At 43.4% G+C, this 17,285-nt stretch overlaps 1 protein-coding gene across 8 annotated transcripts in view; it reads left to right on the top strand.

Moving 5' to 3' along the window:
- LOC116430589 (uncharacterized) overlaps positions 1 to 17,285 on the top strand; it is a 160,681-nt gene that overhangs the window by 89,081 nt on the left and 54,315 nt on the right. The window contains exon 1 of one of the 8 annotated variants that reach the window (XM_031984952.2): positions 12,033 to 12,145. The exons of 6 other annotated variants lie outside the window; for them this stretch is intronic. In XM_031984952.2, the coding sequence (XP_031840812.1) occupies positions 12,048 to 12,145 (98 nt within the window). In that variant the 5' untranslated portion in view covers positions 12,033 to 12,047. Of the gene's footprint in view, positions 1 to 12,032; positions 12,146 to 17,285 lie in introns of those variants that run through there. One more of the 8 variants, XM_076372240.1, reaches the window with a different exon arrangement.

Raw genomic sequence — 17,285 nt, 5'->3', positions numbered from 1 at the left:
CTTACGGAACCATGGGTTTCCGCGATTCGCATAATGGACCACGAAATATTTCAGACGACGCAGATCGGAGATAGTTTGAACGTGACACGGTTATACGACTTTCTTGGAAGTCGTGGAAAATTTGAAGTATCGGCGAAGTGTCTTGGTTCTGATGCCATGCTGCAATTGGACTGCGGATTCAATTTCTACTTAATGCAAATCCTAATCTGTTGGGATATAATTAGAGGAATGGAACTCCTAATGGGTTTTCATTATACACAATTATTCAGTTTGAAATTTCTTATGAACGCAAAAAGATCTACAGTCTAGTAATCGTCATATTATTTTGTGAATGATAAAATAAATTTGATACGAACGGTTTTGATGTCTTAGAGGTGAGGGCTCGGTTTTGATTGCAATCATCATTTTACGCTTGACAAATGATGAAATTGATTCGATAGTATATTTAATAATTTAACGTATTGGCACCGAGTGATTTGAAACAGTACAAAGAAAATCGATTGAGACTTCATATTTTTTCTAAAATTTCCATGAGGATTATGGAATCGAATCATATAAATGCTGAATTGACTTTTCGCAGTATCGAAAAATTTCGTGTCGTTTCAAAGCTGAAATTCGAATGCCCATCGCAAGCTGCGACGGACGTTTCGGACGTTTTAGGATCCATCGTTGAAATGCAACCGACAATGCATCGTCTACCGTTAGCCGGGTCGATCGCTGATGTTTCGAGGACACAGGCCAGTTCCCTGGGAATACGAAAATATTTGGACGCACGTATTACCAAACATGAGCTAATAATAACGATGATATCCTTGTTTATTGCTGTTCAGCATGATGGATCCATTAGTCGTCTATTATATAGATATTCGTTATTGCGTTATTGTCCAAGAAACGCAAAATGTGAAAACAGAATACAGTACGAAATGGAAATAATGAGAAAACTTGAAATAGAAACGATTAACGGTGAACTGAAAGATCTTTACACAAAAAAGAACCAAAAAGATTAATATTTTAGGTAGTTACAATTTTGAAATGTTTATGGAATGTTTGTATAAAAACAGGGATAACGTCACGAATAATTTCGCAAAGATCTCCATTATCGGAACAATAAAGGTATTAAAGTTGAGAACGGTATAACATCAGTGTTTATGGATTATGGAAATAACTGAAATCGTATACGCGACGTGTTTGCGTAGGCGATCGTATTTGTTCGCCGAAACAACATGCAAAATTTCGAGGTTCGTACCAAAATTCAAAGAGAGAGAAAGCGGATTGCGAAAAAAAATGAAAATAAAAATATGAAAAATGCAATAAAAACAAACAAACGCGGACAGCAAAACGATACGTGCAATTAATTGCTGTTTTAAAGGAACGCGCACAATTCCACGTCACTGTATGCAGCGGTGCGGTGGAAAACAAGCCCGACACTACTGTTTACCATATTTTACGTACAAATGAAAATTCACAGTGCAGGGTGGCGGCCAATAAAATTGCGTCGGTCTACATATCCACAATATCTAGATTGGCCTGAAGTGCGGAACCATTTACCAATTTGTGTGAAGCTGCATTTATTTCGAACTATCCGGTGATTCGTTTTAATTAATTTGAACCTTTAATGCCCCTATAACAGACGATCGATTTACGAGGATGAATAAAAGAAGCATTAAACTACTATATTTGTATTAATAATATTTATGCTATCAATATCCGTATGATCAATGCTTATGTTATCAATATTCATAGCATTAATATTTATAATATCAATGTTTCTATCATCAGTATCTGTATTAAGAATATTTGTATCGCCGGTCTCCATACCATCAATAATTATATCACCAACGTTCATCCTATCGATATTTATATCGCTGCTATTCATATTATCAATATCTACATTGCAAATATTAAATCTTTGAACTAACAAATTTCCACTTGCAACAAACACAACATTTCTCCGCATTCTCCCGAATTATTAATAACGAAATAAATCAGATGAGCGCAATTGTAAATTAGATTTTCCAACCGGGGGTTAATGGGCTGGGATTTCCATGGCCGCCATTGTATCTCGCGGAATTACAAGAATCAAAGCACGACCCGCGTCTCGATGTTGCCGCCCTGAGGAAGCATATTAATTCCAGTCACGGATGCAGCGGTTGCAGCAGATATACAAACGCGACTGTCCCTTCCGGCGAACCTTAGACCAACCTCCCTTTCGCCGTGCAAATATTTTCACAAAGGATTTCATTTTACCCCGCGCCTCTGCCCGCCCAGCAATGAATCTTCGCTTCTAATTTCTGCTCGCGACGGTGCAATTCAATTTGTCGAGCTCTTCGAAAGCGTCTCGGGCAATTTTCTTGTAAAACGATCTTCGGACAGCAGCGCCCGCTGAGGCTCGTGTGGCTTGTTGCCTCTCGTCGCATAGAAAAGCGTTCCTTTCCTTTTTCATATCTAATGATATTCGTACTAACATTCATTCTATTTAAGAATATAATATTCAGAAATATCTGATAAAATTCGTGATATCCGAGCATCGTGTTTTCGTCATATTTCCAACTTTCCCCCTCCTAATATAATTATTCGTAATGACCGCGTGGCCTAGTACGTGTTAATATTTGCTTAGCACGAAATTCATTCCGGTATTTGTTGTTTGAAACTTTGAAACAGTAAAAGCTACGATTATACAGCGATATTTATTTTTAATTACCGGAGACAAATATTCACTAATGAAAAGTGCTTTAATATTCGCCAACGCATATTCCACACTGGGATATAATCACGAGAAACTGAAATTTCTTTTAACAATTTAAATTATATCAGCTGCGAGACTTCAATTATTTTATCAGAATTACACGGTTGCATGTATGTATGGTGTTAATTGCGGCAAAAAACGGTGCTGCTCTCCAGTTTCCCTCGTGGTATTTAATGTCAGATTTCGAACCCGTTAACGCAAATTGACGTCGCTCGCGGCGTCGAAATTTCAGTTTCCACCGAAAATAAACACGAAAACTGAATTCGAGCTTGATGTTCGTTCCGTCCTATACGGAGAATAATTAGCTTCACCGAATTATTTGGTAACTTGAATAAAAACGTGGCTGGGGCTAGCGCACAGGGGCACGAAATTCGAAATTCGAAATATGCCGACCGTATGGTTTCAATGGGAACAAAAGGGTTAGCGGCGGACATGGAACCCGCGACTCGACACCGGAATTACCTCAACCCTTTCGTTACGGTAGACATGGCCGCCAGTATTCTACCGCTGAACGGACAATTGTGCCCGCGGAACCGGGTTACAACCGCCGCTTTCCCGTATCGTGAGAGTTATCCATTCCTTTTTCACCTTTTTCCCTGGGGAATTTATTGCAAACTCATGTGGAAGTAGATTAAATTTAAATATGAGTTTTTACGGTTATGAACTCGGCTACGGTGATTAAACTAATTTTGAATTAGCACTTACTGCCAACGTATCGCTGTTCTTAATCATTCTGTTTTGATTTTATCAAGAAAATTACTTCGCATTCGTGGAAATTTCGTATGCTTTGAATTCGAATACAATGAAGCCCCGTGGAAATCGATGAGCGCAAACAAGTTTGAGTTAAATTAGATTGTCTATTCCGTACGTAATAACTTTGTTAACCTAGATTCATATAACAGGAAATATATCGACAAATCTTGGATAATAAACAAATATTACACGAGATCCACAATCAGTAAAATCTTCAAGCACTGAAATCAGATTTCACTTCGATACAACCTTGCAAAATTCTAGGACTCTTCAAACTTCCAAAGTATTCATCGATCTTTTGTTACTTAACTATTCGATCGTCTCATAAGTTCGTTTATCTTTCCATTATACAAAATAATATTCGATTAAACATAGTATAACTGCATGATCTTCCGCTATCGGATATGTTTTACCGACTAAACTGAAGCAGTCCAAACTCGTGTCGCTCTGTAATTACAAAACGTAATGCGCAAGGTATCAACGCATCGCGGCGCAAACTTACGACCTAATCATTCGACGATCACTTCGTAACATTCGATTGTAAAGCCCACAGAGGCTAGTACGATACCCGTGCCCGAAGGGTTAAGAAAATGATCACCAATCGCGCGACAAAGACGTACGAATGCCTATGGCACACTTAATCGCCTTTACGATCGCGGTTGCACGCTGTCTCTTCGCATCCCGTAAATCCCCGTTGCACAGTGAATGCGACATGAAATTCGACGAGTCTGTTCCTGCTGGCAGCGCGCAGAAAAGGTTTCCCTGATTTACGATCGACCACGGCTCCATCAAACGGGGCTATGAATCACGGCCGCGGGAACCGGGCCGAAAACATTCATGATTCCACGCAGCTATGATTTTCGCGCGACGATATCCGGCAAAGGGTTCGGTCGTCTCGCGACACGACGCGGCTGATTGATAACCGTGCCGCGGCCTGTTGAAAACGCGGGAATACGCTCTCTTAATCGATCAAAATCTCCGCAGCTCGGCGGGACGGCGAGCCGGCGAGAATCCGCGATCGGCAAACGCTGCCGGCTGAAATCACGGGATAATTGAGATGCAACGTCGCCTCTGCTGTTATCGGCTGGAAAAAATATTGCGGCCGTTTCGTGAGAGCTTTTATAGAAGAATCGATTTGATATCACCTTTGTACAAGAGATATACGAATAGAATATGGTTTTCTGGTTCTCCGGTTTTAAACGTTGATACGCGAAGGTTTCGAATTGAAAGTCATTATGGGAATTAGTTTGGAATTGATGTGAAGGGAAGAAAAGTGATGAGAGCTTACTATTTAGGAAAGAGTTAATTAGTAATAAGACTTGCCGAAGAAACTAATCTTTACGTTTTATTTAGACAAGATGTTTTTTTATTGATCAACTGTTACAGATTGACCATTCTCCAAATTTCTACCGTCTTTCTGATTGTATCTCTTCCATCTACTTATTGCAATATCCATTGTAAACTTTTGGCAAGTCCATGCATTCATGGTTGTCCACTTTATCCCAGCAAATCCCTTATTTATGTCCAAGGCACTCCAAGAAAATCTTGCCATATATTCAAACATCTTCGTTCCCTAGCCAAAAGTATCGCATGTGAACCAGCGTCAAGTCGCGAAGATCGAACGGCTTGGTTCCAGAAACATTAAAATCTTCAGCTGCAGTCACGCCATTATTATACGAAGAAGATAAATTAACGCGTCTGGAGGCGAATGAAGAGCGAGCCCCTTTGAGTGTGTGCTGCCAGGAACAATGGCGGAGTTTCGGGAATCTGTGCAGCCATTCACCCGCCTCGAGTTTCCTTGTAATTACCTGTTTTGGTAGCAGGCAAATTGAATCGCGTATTCTCCGCGCGCGTGTAAAGTTTCCACCGGAGACAGTTCCGCGACGGATAACAGCTGGATCGCGCTAGTTCGCTATTGTTTTCTTCGAGAACTCGCTCGCTGGAGCGATTTTTATTCCCAGACGGCTTCGATGTTACGAGATATCGCGATCAATTATGCGGACCGTCGCGCAATGCACGCTATACGCCGGAAACCTGCTCGATATTCAAAGCCACGCGTTCGTTTCGCTTGCGAATCCTCTCAGTAGATACTAAATAAAATTACACCCGGACCGAAGAGTTCTCTTTCCAGCTGCCTGCTCGTATGTAATACGCGGTACCAGTCTTTGACGCAATGATCCTTTCGTCTGGTTCGAGATGTAACATCATCCCATAGGTTATTTTGTTTATTATCTTATAGTAGTTAGGTAGTGTAAAATAATAATATTATTTATGGGGCAGCCTAATGTTTCACCTTCCCTCCCTGCCCGACATAGAACATTCGGTCATTTCTGTATCAAGTTTGGAGAACCTTCGATAGAATTAGATAGAGCGATGAATTTTCTTTCGTATCGAAGCCAGAGTGTTGTAGAATAAGAAAGGAATACGTAGGAAACACGATGAATAAGTTTTGATCTTGAGAACATTCATCAAAGTTGATTATTACAGTTAATTCTGCCGAATGTTCTTTGATTTTCACGCAATAATGACCAAATATTCATACTGTGCGCCGTTTTCGTTCTGCTTAAAAACTGCTCCGTGAACGCGGCGATAGAATAATTGAAGGTTCCAGCGCGACAGATCGTTTCACGTTGGGGCGCGTATTAAATTCGAAATTTTATGGAAGCCCGCTGGGATTCGAGGTCGGGCGATATTGTCAGTCGAGAATCGTTTTGGAAATGTGAAGGGTGTGTCGCGTTCCTTGGTAGGAAACGGATTCTGCGTGAAACGGAAATTGGGAGTGCGGTATATGGATAGCAGATAATCGGCTTGGGAAATTCGTTTCACGTTATAGAGTGGAAATCGATTAAATTCTTATAATAATTATTTATCATGTTTTCGATTCGCTTATTTCTCAGCTTGGTTATATCTAAATCAATTTACTCAATAATTTCTGAGAAAATCAGCTGCTTCTTCCGTAATCGCCAAAGAAGAAACTTAACATAGATCGTTTCGACTCATCCAATAATCTCAGCATTAAACCCTAATCTAGAACTATGCACTCAAAGCCAATTATCTCATAAACTTCCACGTTTTCAACATTTTTACAAAATCATCCCTCTTGAGTTTCAGCAGTTACGAAAAACTTCACGCAAGCCATTTCTCCGAGAAGTTCCCGAATAGCCCTAAGTAGCGTGGAAAAAGCGAGCATCTCGACGTCAATTTGCGACCACGTCCATTTCTCTCCCGTCAATTCTCCCCGTTCTGTTTCTCGACAAGCTCTCTCGCGAATAAATATTTCGCAGCGTTCGTCGAGCTTGAACGAAGGGGCCGCCATTTCGAAGGTAGCTGAAACAGTGCACAGATAAGGCACTGAGAAACTGCAGAGGAAGGAAACGTTACAGCTGCAACTGCAGCTGTGTGAAAAAATGTACACACATACTTACATATTTCTTTATTTCTCTAATTTAGGCCTCGCAACCAAGAAATGCTTTTACAAAGTTTACGTCATACCTTTATTCTTATGCTATTTTCTTTCTAAATTTAATTTCGTCTTATCCCAACTGTGCTACATTCGAAGAAACTGGGTTTTAAAATCCACACTCCAATCCTCTTCCTAAGCTGTTCTCCTTTTTTGTTACTGTACTGTGTTCTTCGTCCCTCCTCCTTTTCTCTCCTTTTCTTTTCTTATCCTTACCATTTCCCTTAGCCGTTCGACTACATCTTCCTTTTTCCTTTCCTTCAGTTTTCTCTCCACGTTAAGCTGCGTTCTTTCCACAGCTGTGCGGTCAAATAAAATCGCCGGTTAACAGGACTTCTTACGCGGTCCGGCTGTCATCCTCGACCGATCACCGGCCACCTAACCGCCATCGCTAGCAGCAGCTCTATCGTCGTCGCCGGCCGGCCTCGTTTGTCTCGTCCAATCGCAGTAGATCGTCGTTGACGATAATCGAAACTGGCCGTTGCTAATTAAGCGTCGCTCGCCTCGTGTTTTTCTCCCGTCGATCATCCCTGGCGGACGATCCATCTATCTCGCCGAAGCGAGTTCACGTTCGATCGATCCGTTGGCGAACTTTCCTCTTCATTTCACGCAGTCTCCTTTCCCCGCCTTCACACGCCATTTCTCTAGGTTACTCTAGAACGCTGCGCCAGCCCTTTGCCCTGCAATATGTTGCGAGAAGAAAAAATGCTCATAGAAAGGATGTAATATATAATACATACAGATTGCAAGCAATATAAAAGCATGCCATAGTGTTTGCAATCTAACGCTTTGGTCGAACGAACCTGTGACATTTGCGAATGTAGAACTGCGGAGGATTAGCTTAGGTATGCCTATAGAACAATATTGTCTTAAAGTGTTAGGGGATGAAAGCCGGAAAGCGGAGAGTGGTCATAGGTTTTACTGTAGCCCGTCTTATTTCGCAACTGTTGATACCTTAAAAGTGGTAAATATCCGAAATGGTTAAAAAAAGTAGTTTCTCTTCTATTGTAATCAATATATGAAGCTATCAAAAAAACTATTGTCATAATTTTTATAACCATTATATATTAATCGCATTAAACGCTCGATAGTTAATTAATTAATCAATAGAGGTAGCTCTGCGTGCAGCTTCTACGTAAACGCTCCTGTCGCGAAACAAAAGTATCTACATATCCTCACACTTTCTTTTCGTCTGCGCTATGATCGAACGGTTCTTTTTGATATTCCGATCGGTCTTGCTCCCAGACGTCAGAGAAGAAAAGCGAAAAGCCGGAAAAAACTGAGGGCGACCCCGCGAATACGTTAGCGCGAAACTCCGCAGAAGAAAAAAGAAGGGAAGGAAATGGTTTACATAATATCCGCGGCGAGTACAGCTGGGGTAAGGTTTATCGATCAGCTGCCATCGCGCGGGTCGGTGCATCGCGGATGCACGCGCATCGACAGACGTCACGCGCGATCGACGTCCCCGGAATTGCGAGTCTACGGGCGAATCCCGTCCTTTCGATCGGATCCTTTAAGACTTCATAAATTATTATACTTTCTCCGCTCGACGTCTTCCCGTTCCTCTTCTCCGCGCGTCTCTATCCTTCGATGGATGGCTCGTCCTCCCTCTTCCATCTCCCTTTCGCTTTCAATCTTCGTTCCCGTACGTTCTCTCGCCTTCATCGGCGTTGGTCGGCGTCTACAGAGCGGTTCTCCAGGAGAGCAGGTTTCGAAATTTGGGGATTTCCCGCGAGATCCTCTTCGAATTCATTCGTCCCACGGGCGAGAGCTTGTTGTTGGAAGATTAATTTCGCCCCGTGACGGATTAAAACCTTGTTCCGTTCCGGAACTCCATTTCCCACCTTCGAATATTGTTAATTTGAGGGGGCGAATGAAAATTATCGAGGATTGGGGCAATGTAGTTATCCGGCGGGGTTCGGGGATGACTAGGAATTCATTTTATCTGTAATGATCGAGTAGTGATGCTAGATAGACGTAAAGAACAGTTGGCGCGGATTCAACCGAAATAACTGTATGTACCATATAACGAGTGAGCGAAACTTTCTATAACAGCTTGATAGAAATCAGTATTATTCATTTCACGTAAATCGAATTGAAAGATCATTCTAATAGTGACAATACTTTACTTACAAACTAAACGTCACGATAAGTAGAGCGTTTGCTTGCCTTTTTATGGACTATTAGTGAATTGAAGAAATAATGTCCCAAAGGAAAATGCCCCATTGTTTGCGTGTATCTACTCTAGGGAGACCACTTGATGAATAACTAAGGAATTCAATTGATTGATCAGTTTTCATTTTTCTCGCCCAATTTTCTGTTGATTGTATTTCCTAGTTCCTAATACTTTCGATCGCCAATCTACTGGTCGCCAATACGGTAAATTAGGACACTTCTCGCCCCTCTGTCTATCTTCTAGATGTCAAGTCATCTGCCAACCATACTGCCTCGTCTCATCTCGCAAACTATATCAAGTGTTCTATTATAACTATACTGTATTACATTTTTTACTAACAGTTTCACGAACTAGGAATCAATCCTCCAGCAAAGATCGCTTATGAGCAGGAGGCTAGGCGCGAGAATTCAAGCGGCGTAGCGCTGGTCATTGAACCCTCTGATTCACTGCGATCGAAGGGAAGTCAACGGCAATGACAAACCGTCGTAGACGCCGTTCACAACGCTGAGAATACGGTACGTGGCGCCAGGCCACTCCCCGCCTGGTTTATCCGTTGGAGTAAGAGAGAGAACGCGCTCGTAATTGACCGCAAACGTTCTCGCGGCTGGATTTCAAGTCAGCCGGGATAACAGCGATTTTCGTTGAAAACGGATGCTGGCTGATGCCGCTCATCGCGTGTACATCGGAACGATCGGATACCGTGGGCCGATAATATCGTTTCCAATCGGAACCTGCTGCCCAGTGGTCCTAACGAGGGCGGTCCGGTAAACCGACCCTCGATTTCGCTACCTACCTCCCGCGGTTCCGTGATTCCAGTCACGGATCGTATAATCACGGCTCAAGCTGTTTGGAAATTATGTGAGGGGTATTGTGAATTGGCAGAAGAATATCTTGTGGTGATTTAACATTAACTGCACCGGGAACCGATTAAATGACTGATTTTAAAATCTGATTAGAAACTTTGCGTTCTCCTCCGTTCATTTAACTTTTTATCAATTCCCACATCGCTCGATTAATCAGTCCTTCAAGCCTTGTCTTTCCTTTCGTTTCCGTTTCTATTAAGAAAAATTTATCATCGAATACTTGTAGAACGATATTGTTGGGAAGTGCCAAATACCTGTAAAGCAACAGTAGTCGCGAAGTGCTGAGTCTATAGAATAGCATTGTTGCGAAGCGTTAGGGGATGAAAGCTGATGAGGGTGGATCGTAGGTTTTACTGTAGTCCGCTCTCTCTGGAGTCGTAAAGCTGAGTATGACAAATTTGCTCTGAGTTAACCAAGAAAACCAAGATCATTCATAAAAGTATGTAAGAACGTTCATTTTGATGTACAACTGTACAACTTGTAAAACTTCTGTCAGTGCATTCATAAATGTACTCTTACTAAAATTATAATCATTCGTTCTCCTTGGTTCTAGAAAACAATTCACGAGAAATGTTTACTCCATTCTTGAGGCGATTACACGTTTTTATAAACCTCGCCTAACATTCCTGCATTGTGAACCACCGCTTCTTCTCGTATACTAAAGAAAACCTCGTACGGGTTGCCGAAGAACAAAAAATTCCAGTAAAGGGATTGGTCCTTAGCCAATGGGATCCCGTGCAGCACCCTCGATGTCTGTTAACTATGATTCTCCGGGGAGCGCGGTCTTTTTAATTACACGGTACTCTGTGTCGGTGAATCGCGAACGAGCCTGCGATCCCTTTCATCCCGCCGCTGATCCATTAAACAAGTGAGATTGTTAACCCGTTTTTTCGCTCGCCGATTTCTCGAACCGCATGAAACCGTACGCGTGTGCACAGGGTTCAACGAGATTCATCAGCCCATGGAATATCGGGAAAATAATCCTTCAAATTATGGATGAAAAATGCATTTCGTGAAATATCTTCGGAGCTAATGGTGTAGATGAAAATGTTCGAGGGAAGGGTTGTTCTTTTAGGAGATAACTGTGAACAAAGTTTTCGAAGTTTCACGAATGAAAGTAGCTTTGAAGAAGGGGACGAATGATAATGTCTTACTAACGAGTGCAAAGGACTAAGTACAATGTCACGCGAAAATAATTCGGAGTGTAGTTACTTGAAGTGATAAGAGTGCAAACAATCTAAACGAAGCAGATCTATTTGAAATCAAAATCCTGTGAAGCTTCGTTCGCACGATATAGGATTATTACCAAACGATTACCAGTAAAGTGTTATAAAATGACTGCAAATCCAAAAGTAAACGCATGAAAATCGCAATTATACCTCAATTACACCTACGAATTACTACCATCAGTTCCCAATGGACTCCAATCACAACCCCGTTCACAAAACTGACCACTCCATGGTCCATTAAACCAACCACCAACAATTGCGAAGCATACATCGTTTTCCCATCAGTCCAAGAGTCAAGAATTTCAGGAGCTTTCCAAAGCCAAAGGCGACCGCAAACAACGAAGAATCCTCACGCATCTCCGGTCAACAAAGAAAACTGAATCCCGGAAAGTATATACCTACGTTAAAAGAAGTCCGACGCGTTGGCTCGCCGAACGCAAACAGACGCCACGTTGACGGAAACCTGGCACAGGCTGCAGCATTAAGTTCTGCTGGACGTTAGGCAGCCGGCATTGATTTCGCATTATTTACTGCGGCAAAGATGCGCGATGTTGGGTTGCGATTATTATCAGGAAAACGGGGATGGGTCGACGATTGAGTGACAGAAAGTGGGGTAGCGAACGGCGGGGGTGGGTTAACGGGAGCAGAAGGAGGAAGAGGAAAAGGGCGGTGGGAGGGGAGTCGGGACGCTGTCGGAGGAGGTTGTTGGGGCAGCTGGTAGTCGCCGGTCGGTCGGTTGGTCGGGGCTTGCAAATACGAGGAACGCTACCGTGGTAGCATCGGCGAATATTCGGCGGCGGCAGTCGCGCGGCGAACGTCCATGGAAGCGGCCGTGGGTTGCGCTCCGCGCCGCGAACTTTCCCGCGCGTTTCCCATAGATTTCTCTAGTGTTTCGTTCACTGTGGCTGGGAACTTGTTGTAGGCAACATTCGTTTGGTTTATTGGGATTTAGGAGCTAAGACAAGGGAGTGAACAGCGTTTTAACGCGTTTCGTAGATACTGTAGTGTTTTGTTCGTTGTGATCAGAAACGCGTTAGTAGTTCGGTGCACCTAGTACGAAGCTAGGAGGGCAACGAGCTTGTAGATACCATTAGTTCGGTCTATAGCGACTTATAAACTACGAAAAAAGTCGTGAATATTTTGGCGCCCTTTACCATCTCGAGTGTTTGTATACCTATATTTTTCCAATCTCCTCTTCGCCGTAACCGGAGACTCGCCACAAACGCCATTAGTTCGGACCACCAGAGCCCCGGAGTTTTTAGAAAGAAGATCGCACCTCGCGAGCATTCCAGTGCCTTTTGCACACTTTCTTCTTGAGCATTTCTTCTGGTACGACCGGAAACACGTCTCAGAAGCTATCCGTTCAATCCACCGATGCCCAGAGATTTGAGAGCGAATATCCGCGAGCGTTCCCACGCGGCGAACGTATATTTTCGCGATATCCTTTGCGCCATGACCGGAAGTCACTTTCGCAGACTCTATTCATTCGATTCATCGGGAGGTTGCAGGAAAAAAAGCCTTGGGACGAGTCAGAGGAAGAACGGACCGGTTCCGGAACGGAAGAAACGTGCTCGTCCGTGCCGGTCTGTGGGTAAACGTTCGAAAATACGAGAAACGGACGGGGCCGAAGAGCGACACAACGTTAAGTCGTCTTGGCCAGTCTCAGCGGCTCCGTCTCCGCCCAGCTGGATATAAAGCTTATTAAATTTGGCCAGACCGACGCCGAACGTGGAACTTAACTACTCCAACCCTCTTTTAATTCATTCGCCCTCCTCTACCAAGAGCAAATTAAAGGGCGCCTGGTTCTTGGTCAACCCGCGGCTAGCCGAGAAGTTATTCGACTGCGGTCGGATTTTCATTGCTGGCTCTCGTGGAATACAGGCAACCGTATAACACGATCCCAGTTGCGCGAAGTAACGATGTCACAAATTGCAGCAATAAGATTATTAATTGCATAATACGGCACTTCAGTTACACGGTTTCCTTTGGGTATTGGCCTGAAGCTTCTAAGAGGTTTTAGAGTTTAGGTTTAGTGTTTGCCATTTAGTTTCTAAGGTTTGCGGGCAGCTGTCTAGTATCTTCGGTTTTGAATAATAAGGAACAAGATCGTTGCATCCGTACGACTTCTAATTGTAAGTTTTGTGTAATACTTGTGGAACTAATTAACCGCGTTATTCGAGAGTTTGGTATATTCCTGGTTCAGGGTTTCGTTGCGAAAATATTCCCATTGGAAGTGTTCTGTAAAGAGAGTGAGGTATAGAGCTCTTTTCCATCCGCCCCAGGACGTGAAAAATGACTCAACCGATCTTCCAGCTCACTTGATTGAAATGAAGATGTTCGTACCGCTAGAAAGACCGCGCTCCTTATATTTCGGTCGCTTTTTCTGCTCACCCAGACAACGACCATTTTTAATGGTCAGCTCTGACACGTTGATTCACGGAGCCAGAGCAGGATGGAATGGTGTTCCACTGGAATTCTTCAACAGCGGACTGCTGTTTATGAGACAAGCATTTGGCCAGGCTCGCCGAGAATCTGCTTTGTGCCGCAAGTCTTGCTGGAATGGGAAGTGACAGTCAGAGTAGCATATTTTGTTGAAAAATGACTGATTATTCTCGGTCCTTTGAGAGAAGAGACGGTTATTTTTCTGGGAATTTCGAATTATCATCATTGAAACGGGATCGTTAAGTTTTCACCGTATTCACGTCGATTCGAACTTGTACCTGCTTTGCGCTTATCGTAATCTAGGTAGAAATTGTTAAGAACCTTTTGTCAAGATGTTTCTATATACTTTCAACGTTATGGAAGTGTTTAACCAAAGGGGTAAACTACTTTTTCAATTCTAGTATATCAAGCTAGGAAGATTATAGTTATGGTTCTTCCAACGTTGATGTTGGTGATTGGAAAAGTGTGAACAGCTATTAGAATGTTCCTATTTTCGCATGACTTCACAAATATCTTTCCAAAAGACCAAACTTCGTGTTCAATTCTCGCGTATCGACCTGCAAAGGTCTGTTCTCGAATTCCTCCCGATCCCGATTCCAGGGGTTGAAAACGCGTGAACAGCTATTAGAAAGTTCCTACTTTCTTGTTACTTTATCAAGTCTCTTCCTAAAAGACCAAACTTCCTTTCAAATTCTCGTGTGTCTAGCTACAAAGATGTATTCCCCAATTCCAGCAAACTCTGATTTCGGGAGTTTGAAACGCGTGAACAGCCATAATATCTCGAATCGTCCTCATTCGAGGAGTGGAGTATAACGGCGGCTCGCATTCGTGCTGGAGAAATACGCTAAAAGCCGAAAGTACGGGACCGTGTCTGCTCACCGACATAAAACGAGGATGAGTGAACGTCGTTCCGGAAAGGTTCAATGAAATTCATATAATAGCAAAAATGGTGCATGAATAATTCACGTAACCGCGGAACTCCGCGGGTTTTATCGTACTCGCGGCGAGCGAATGATGGGAGGTAAATGTTTATGGCGACGTCAGGCTGGGGCGAAAGCGGAGCGCTCAAGATGAATGGTTTCGGATGGCCGAACGTTTTCTGGGAATTGCGCGCAGAGTGTCGGACACAGGCGGTCGGGCAGGGAGGAAAGAGTGGCAGGATGATTGCGCGCTGGCGGGCCAGGCTCAAGATGCGCGGGTTAATTAAGAGTCGGGCCGCCGAGCGCACAGTTAAGAACTTTCGGGGCTCGGAGTAACAAGTTTCTGCTACAGTTTCGCTAAACGACTTACATTTAAAATACCTTCGTATGTATATTCGCCGCGACTAACAGCGCAGGAATTTATTAACGCAGGGAAAAGCAGATGGGTCAATGACTCATTCTTGATTTCTCCTTTTATGATTAATGAAAGGATGTTAGTTGCCTCGTGAAGAGATCGTTGAATGGATTTTAAGTAGATTTATGGATTCGAGAAAAAATAAGTCGATTGAAATATTAATAGTAGCTAATTTCTGTAAAGGTAGCTTCTATCGATTCGAATGCTCGGTAGTTTTAGTATTAATATAGTAAAACACACGGTACAAGAAACAATTATTAACAACGTTGTTATCGCAGTCCTTACGTTACACCATTATCCACTCGTTCTTATTACAAAACAGTTCCATATTCCACTTTCCATCCGCAAACTGTGTTGGCTGATAATATTCCAACCCCCAAACGGAATTCAATCGAATTCTCAGTAAATTCACTCTCACGGTTCCTCGAAGAAGCCACAAACTAGCTAATTTGGTAGTTGTAGTGTTAATCGAGCGAACAAATTTATCATCCCGAAAAAAACCGTAACTCTTCTATTTGCTCGGAGCTGCAGCGCTGGGCGAGTTATAAAATAATATTGTCTGCCGTCATTAATCACGATCACCGGTCACGTGCTTTCGACCCGCGGCCTATACACACGGCAGCAGCAGGTTCTTTGACCCTTCGTTCTGGTCGTAGGGAGGCCGATGACTCGCTCTCCAGCCGCGTCATCCTGACAATCATCCTGTTTGCGCCATTAGGGCAGTCATCCTGATTACCGTAAAACGTGATTTCGCTGATACGCTGCGTCGGCTCCCTCGGTGTACAAATCATTCAGGGGCGCGTAATCAACCGGCGATTCCTGTTGCTGTGCTTCTGCGTTCCTCCCAACATCAGGAGAAACTTCTCGACCGATTCTTCTCCCGCTGGAAATGGTAAATAAGCACTCAGCTCGGACTACCATCGATGGTTCTCGCTCGAACGACCTTCCCGTTGCATCCATAAATTCCCGCACACCGCTCGAAGTTGAGTGTAGATTTTATAGATCGTTAAATAGTAGGTATCGAGATGCATTTTATGGATTGCTTTGAAACGTGTTAACGAAGCAACGAAAAATTTATGGTCCGATTTGGAGAATGAAACTCGCTCGCCGTTGCGCCTTTGATTATGTTGTTACTTGGAAACAAATTTGCTTCGTGGAATCGAATTTCTGATCGCTGCTCGTTGGCTGATGAATGATACTCGCTGAGGTTTCTGTTCGCGATGGAACCTTGTGGTATAAAGATCGATAATGTAAATAATCGAGTAAATTATTCTCCTGCTATTATTGTTCTAGTTTCAAAATGGACGAAGTGTAACAATACATTTATAATGAAGAATGTTTCCAGACGAATTATCAATAGTTTATCCGTCGCTTATGATCATCGGTTTTCGCCATTGCGTATATTTCCACTTATAAAATTCCATAACATTAAAATCAGTATAGCGGAAATCTCCTTGCATCGTTTCAATTTCTATCGTTTCATAGCAGCGTAAATCTAACAAGTCGATTGTGAAGCATTCTGGATAGAAAAGTCGATTCTGTGTAAATCACGTTAAATGTACCTACAAATGAAATGATAAAGATCAGAAATTAATAGGTTTCCAGTACACAAAGCGCCAGTAGGAAAATAAATCCAACGGGACGCCAAGGGAACCATAGAATTATGTAAAATTCGCTTGTTTTCGCTGCGCCAATATCGATTGAAATGCGAAAAAGGTAATAGTTTGCCAGCTCGAAATGCAAGCACACGAATCCGGGATCGAAGTTTCGGCGTGGCCGCGGGAACAAACGGTTTCTCCTATTTCCTGGAGTGGTTCGCCGGGCCCGCAAGTTCCGATACACGCGGCGCGCGCCGGTAGCTCGTAATCTTATCGCTCGCTACGGCGGCTGCGAGAAACGCAGCTGCCGCGCGCGCAATTTCCACGTTCCTCCGAGTCTCTATTTACACCTCTCCGAGAGAGAGACAGAGAAGAAGAGAAAGCAGTCGCGCACGCCCCGGGTAACACAACGGTCCGATTGAAATTGACGTCACGTCCGTGGCTCGTATTCTTTTCGCGACCGTCGCCGAGGCCGTCTGGCAGGGCAACGCGAAGCTCCCACGATTTTACCGGCTTCCTTTTTGCTCCCTATTCGATAAAAAATTCACTGGCAGCTCCGCGGGGATCATTTTTCCGGAAGGTCCGCCATTTTGGCCGCGAGAAGTAGGCAAGCTTCTCGACCTCTCGCTGGTTCCCGCGCGACGGGATGCGAAAATACCAACGATTAAGGAGTAAATAAATGA

This window comes from Nomia melanderi, chromosome 11, assembly GCF_051020985.1.
Source record: "Nomia melanderi isolate GNS246 chromosome 11, iyNomMela1, whole genome shotgun sequence".
Taxonomy (NCBI): Eukaryota; Metazoa; Arthropoda; class Insecta; order Hymenoptera; family Halictidae; genus Nomia; species Nomia melanderi.
This window is presented reverse-complemented; position numbering and strand designations above follow the sequence as displayed.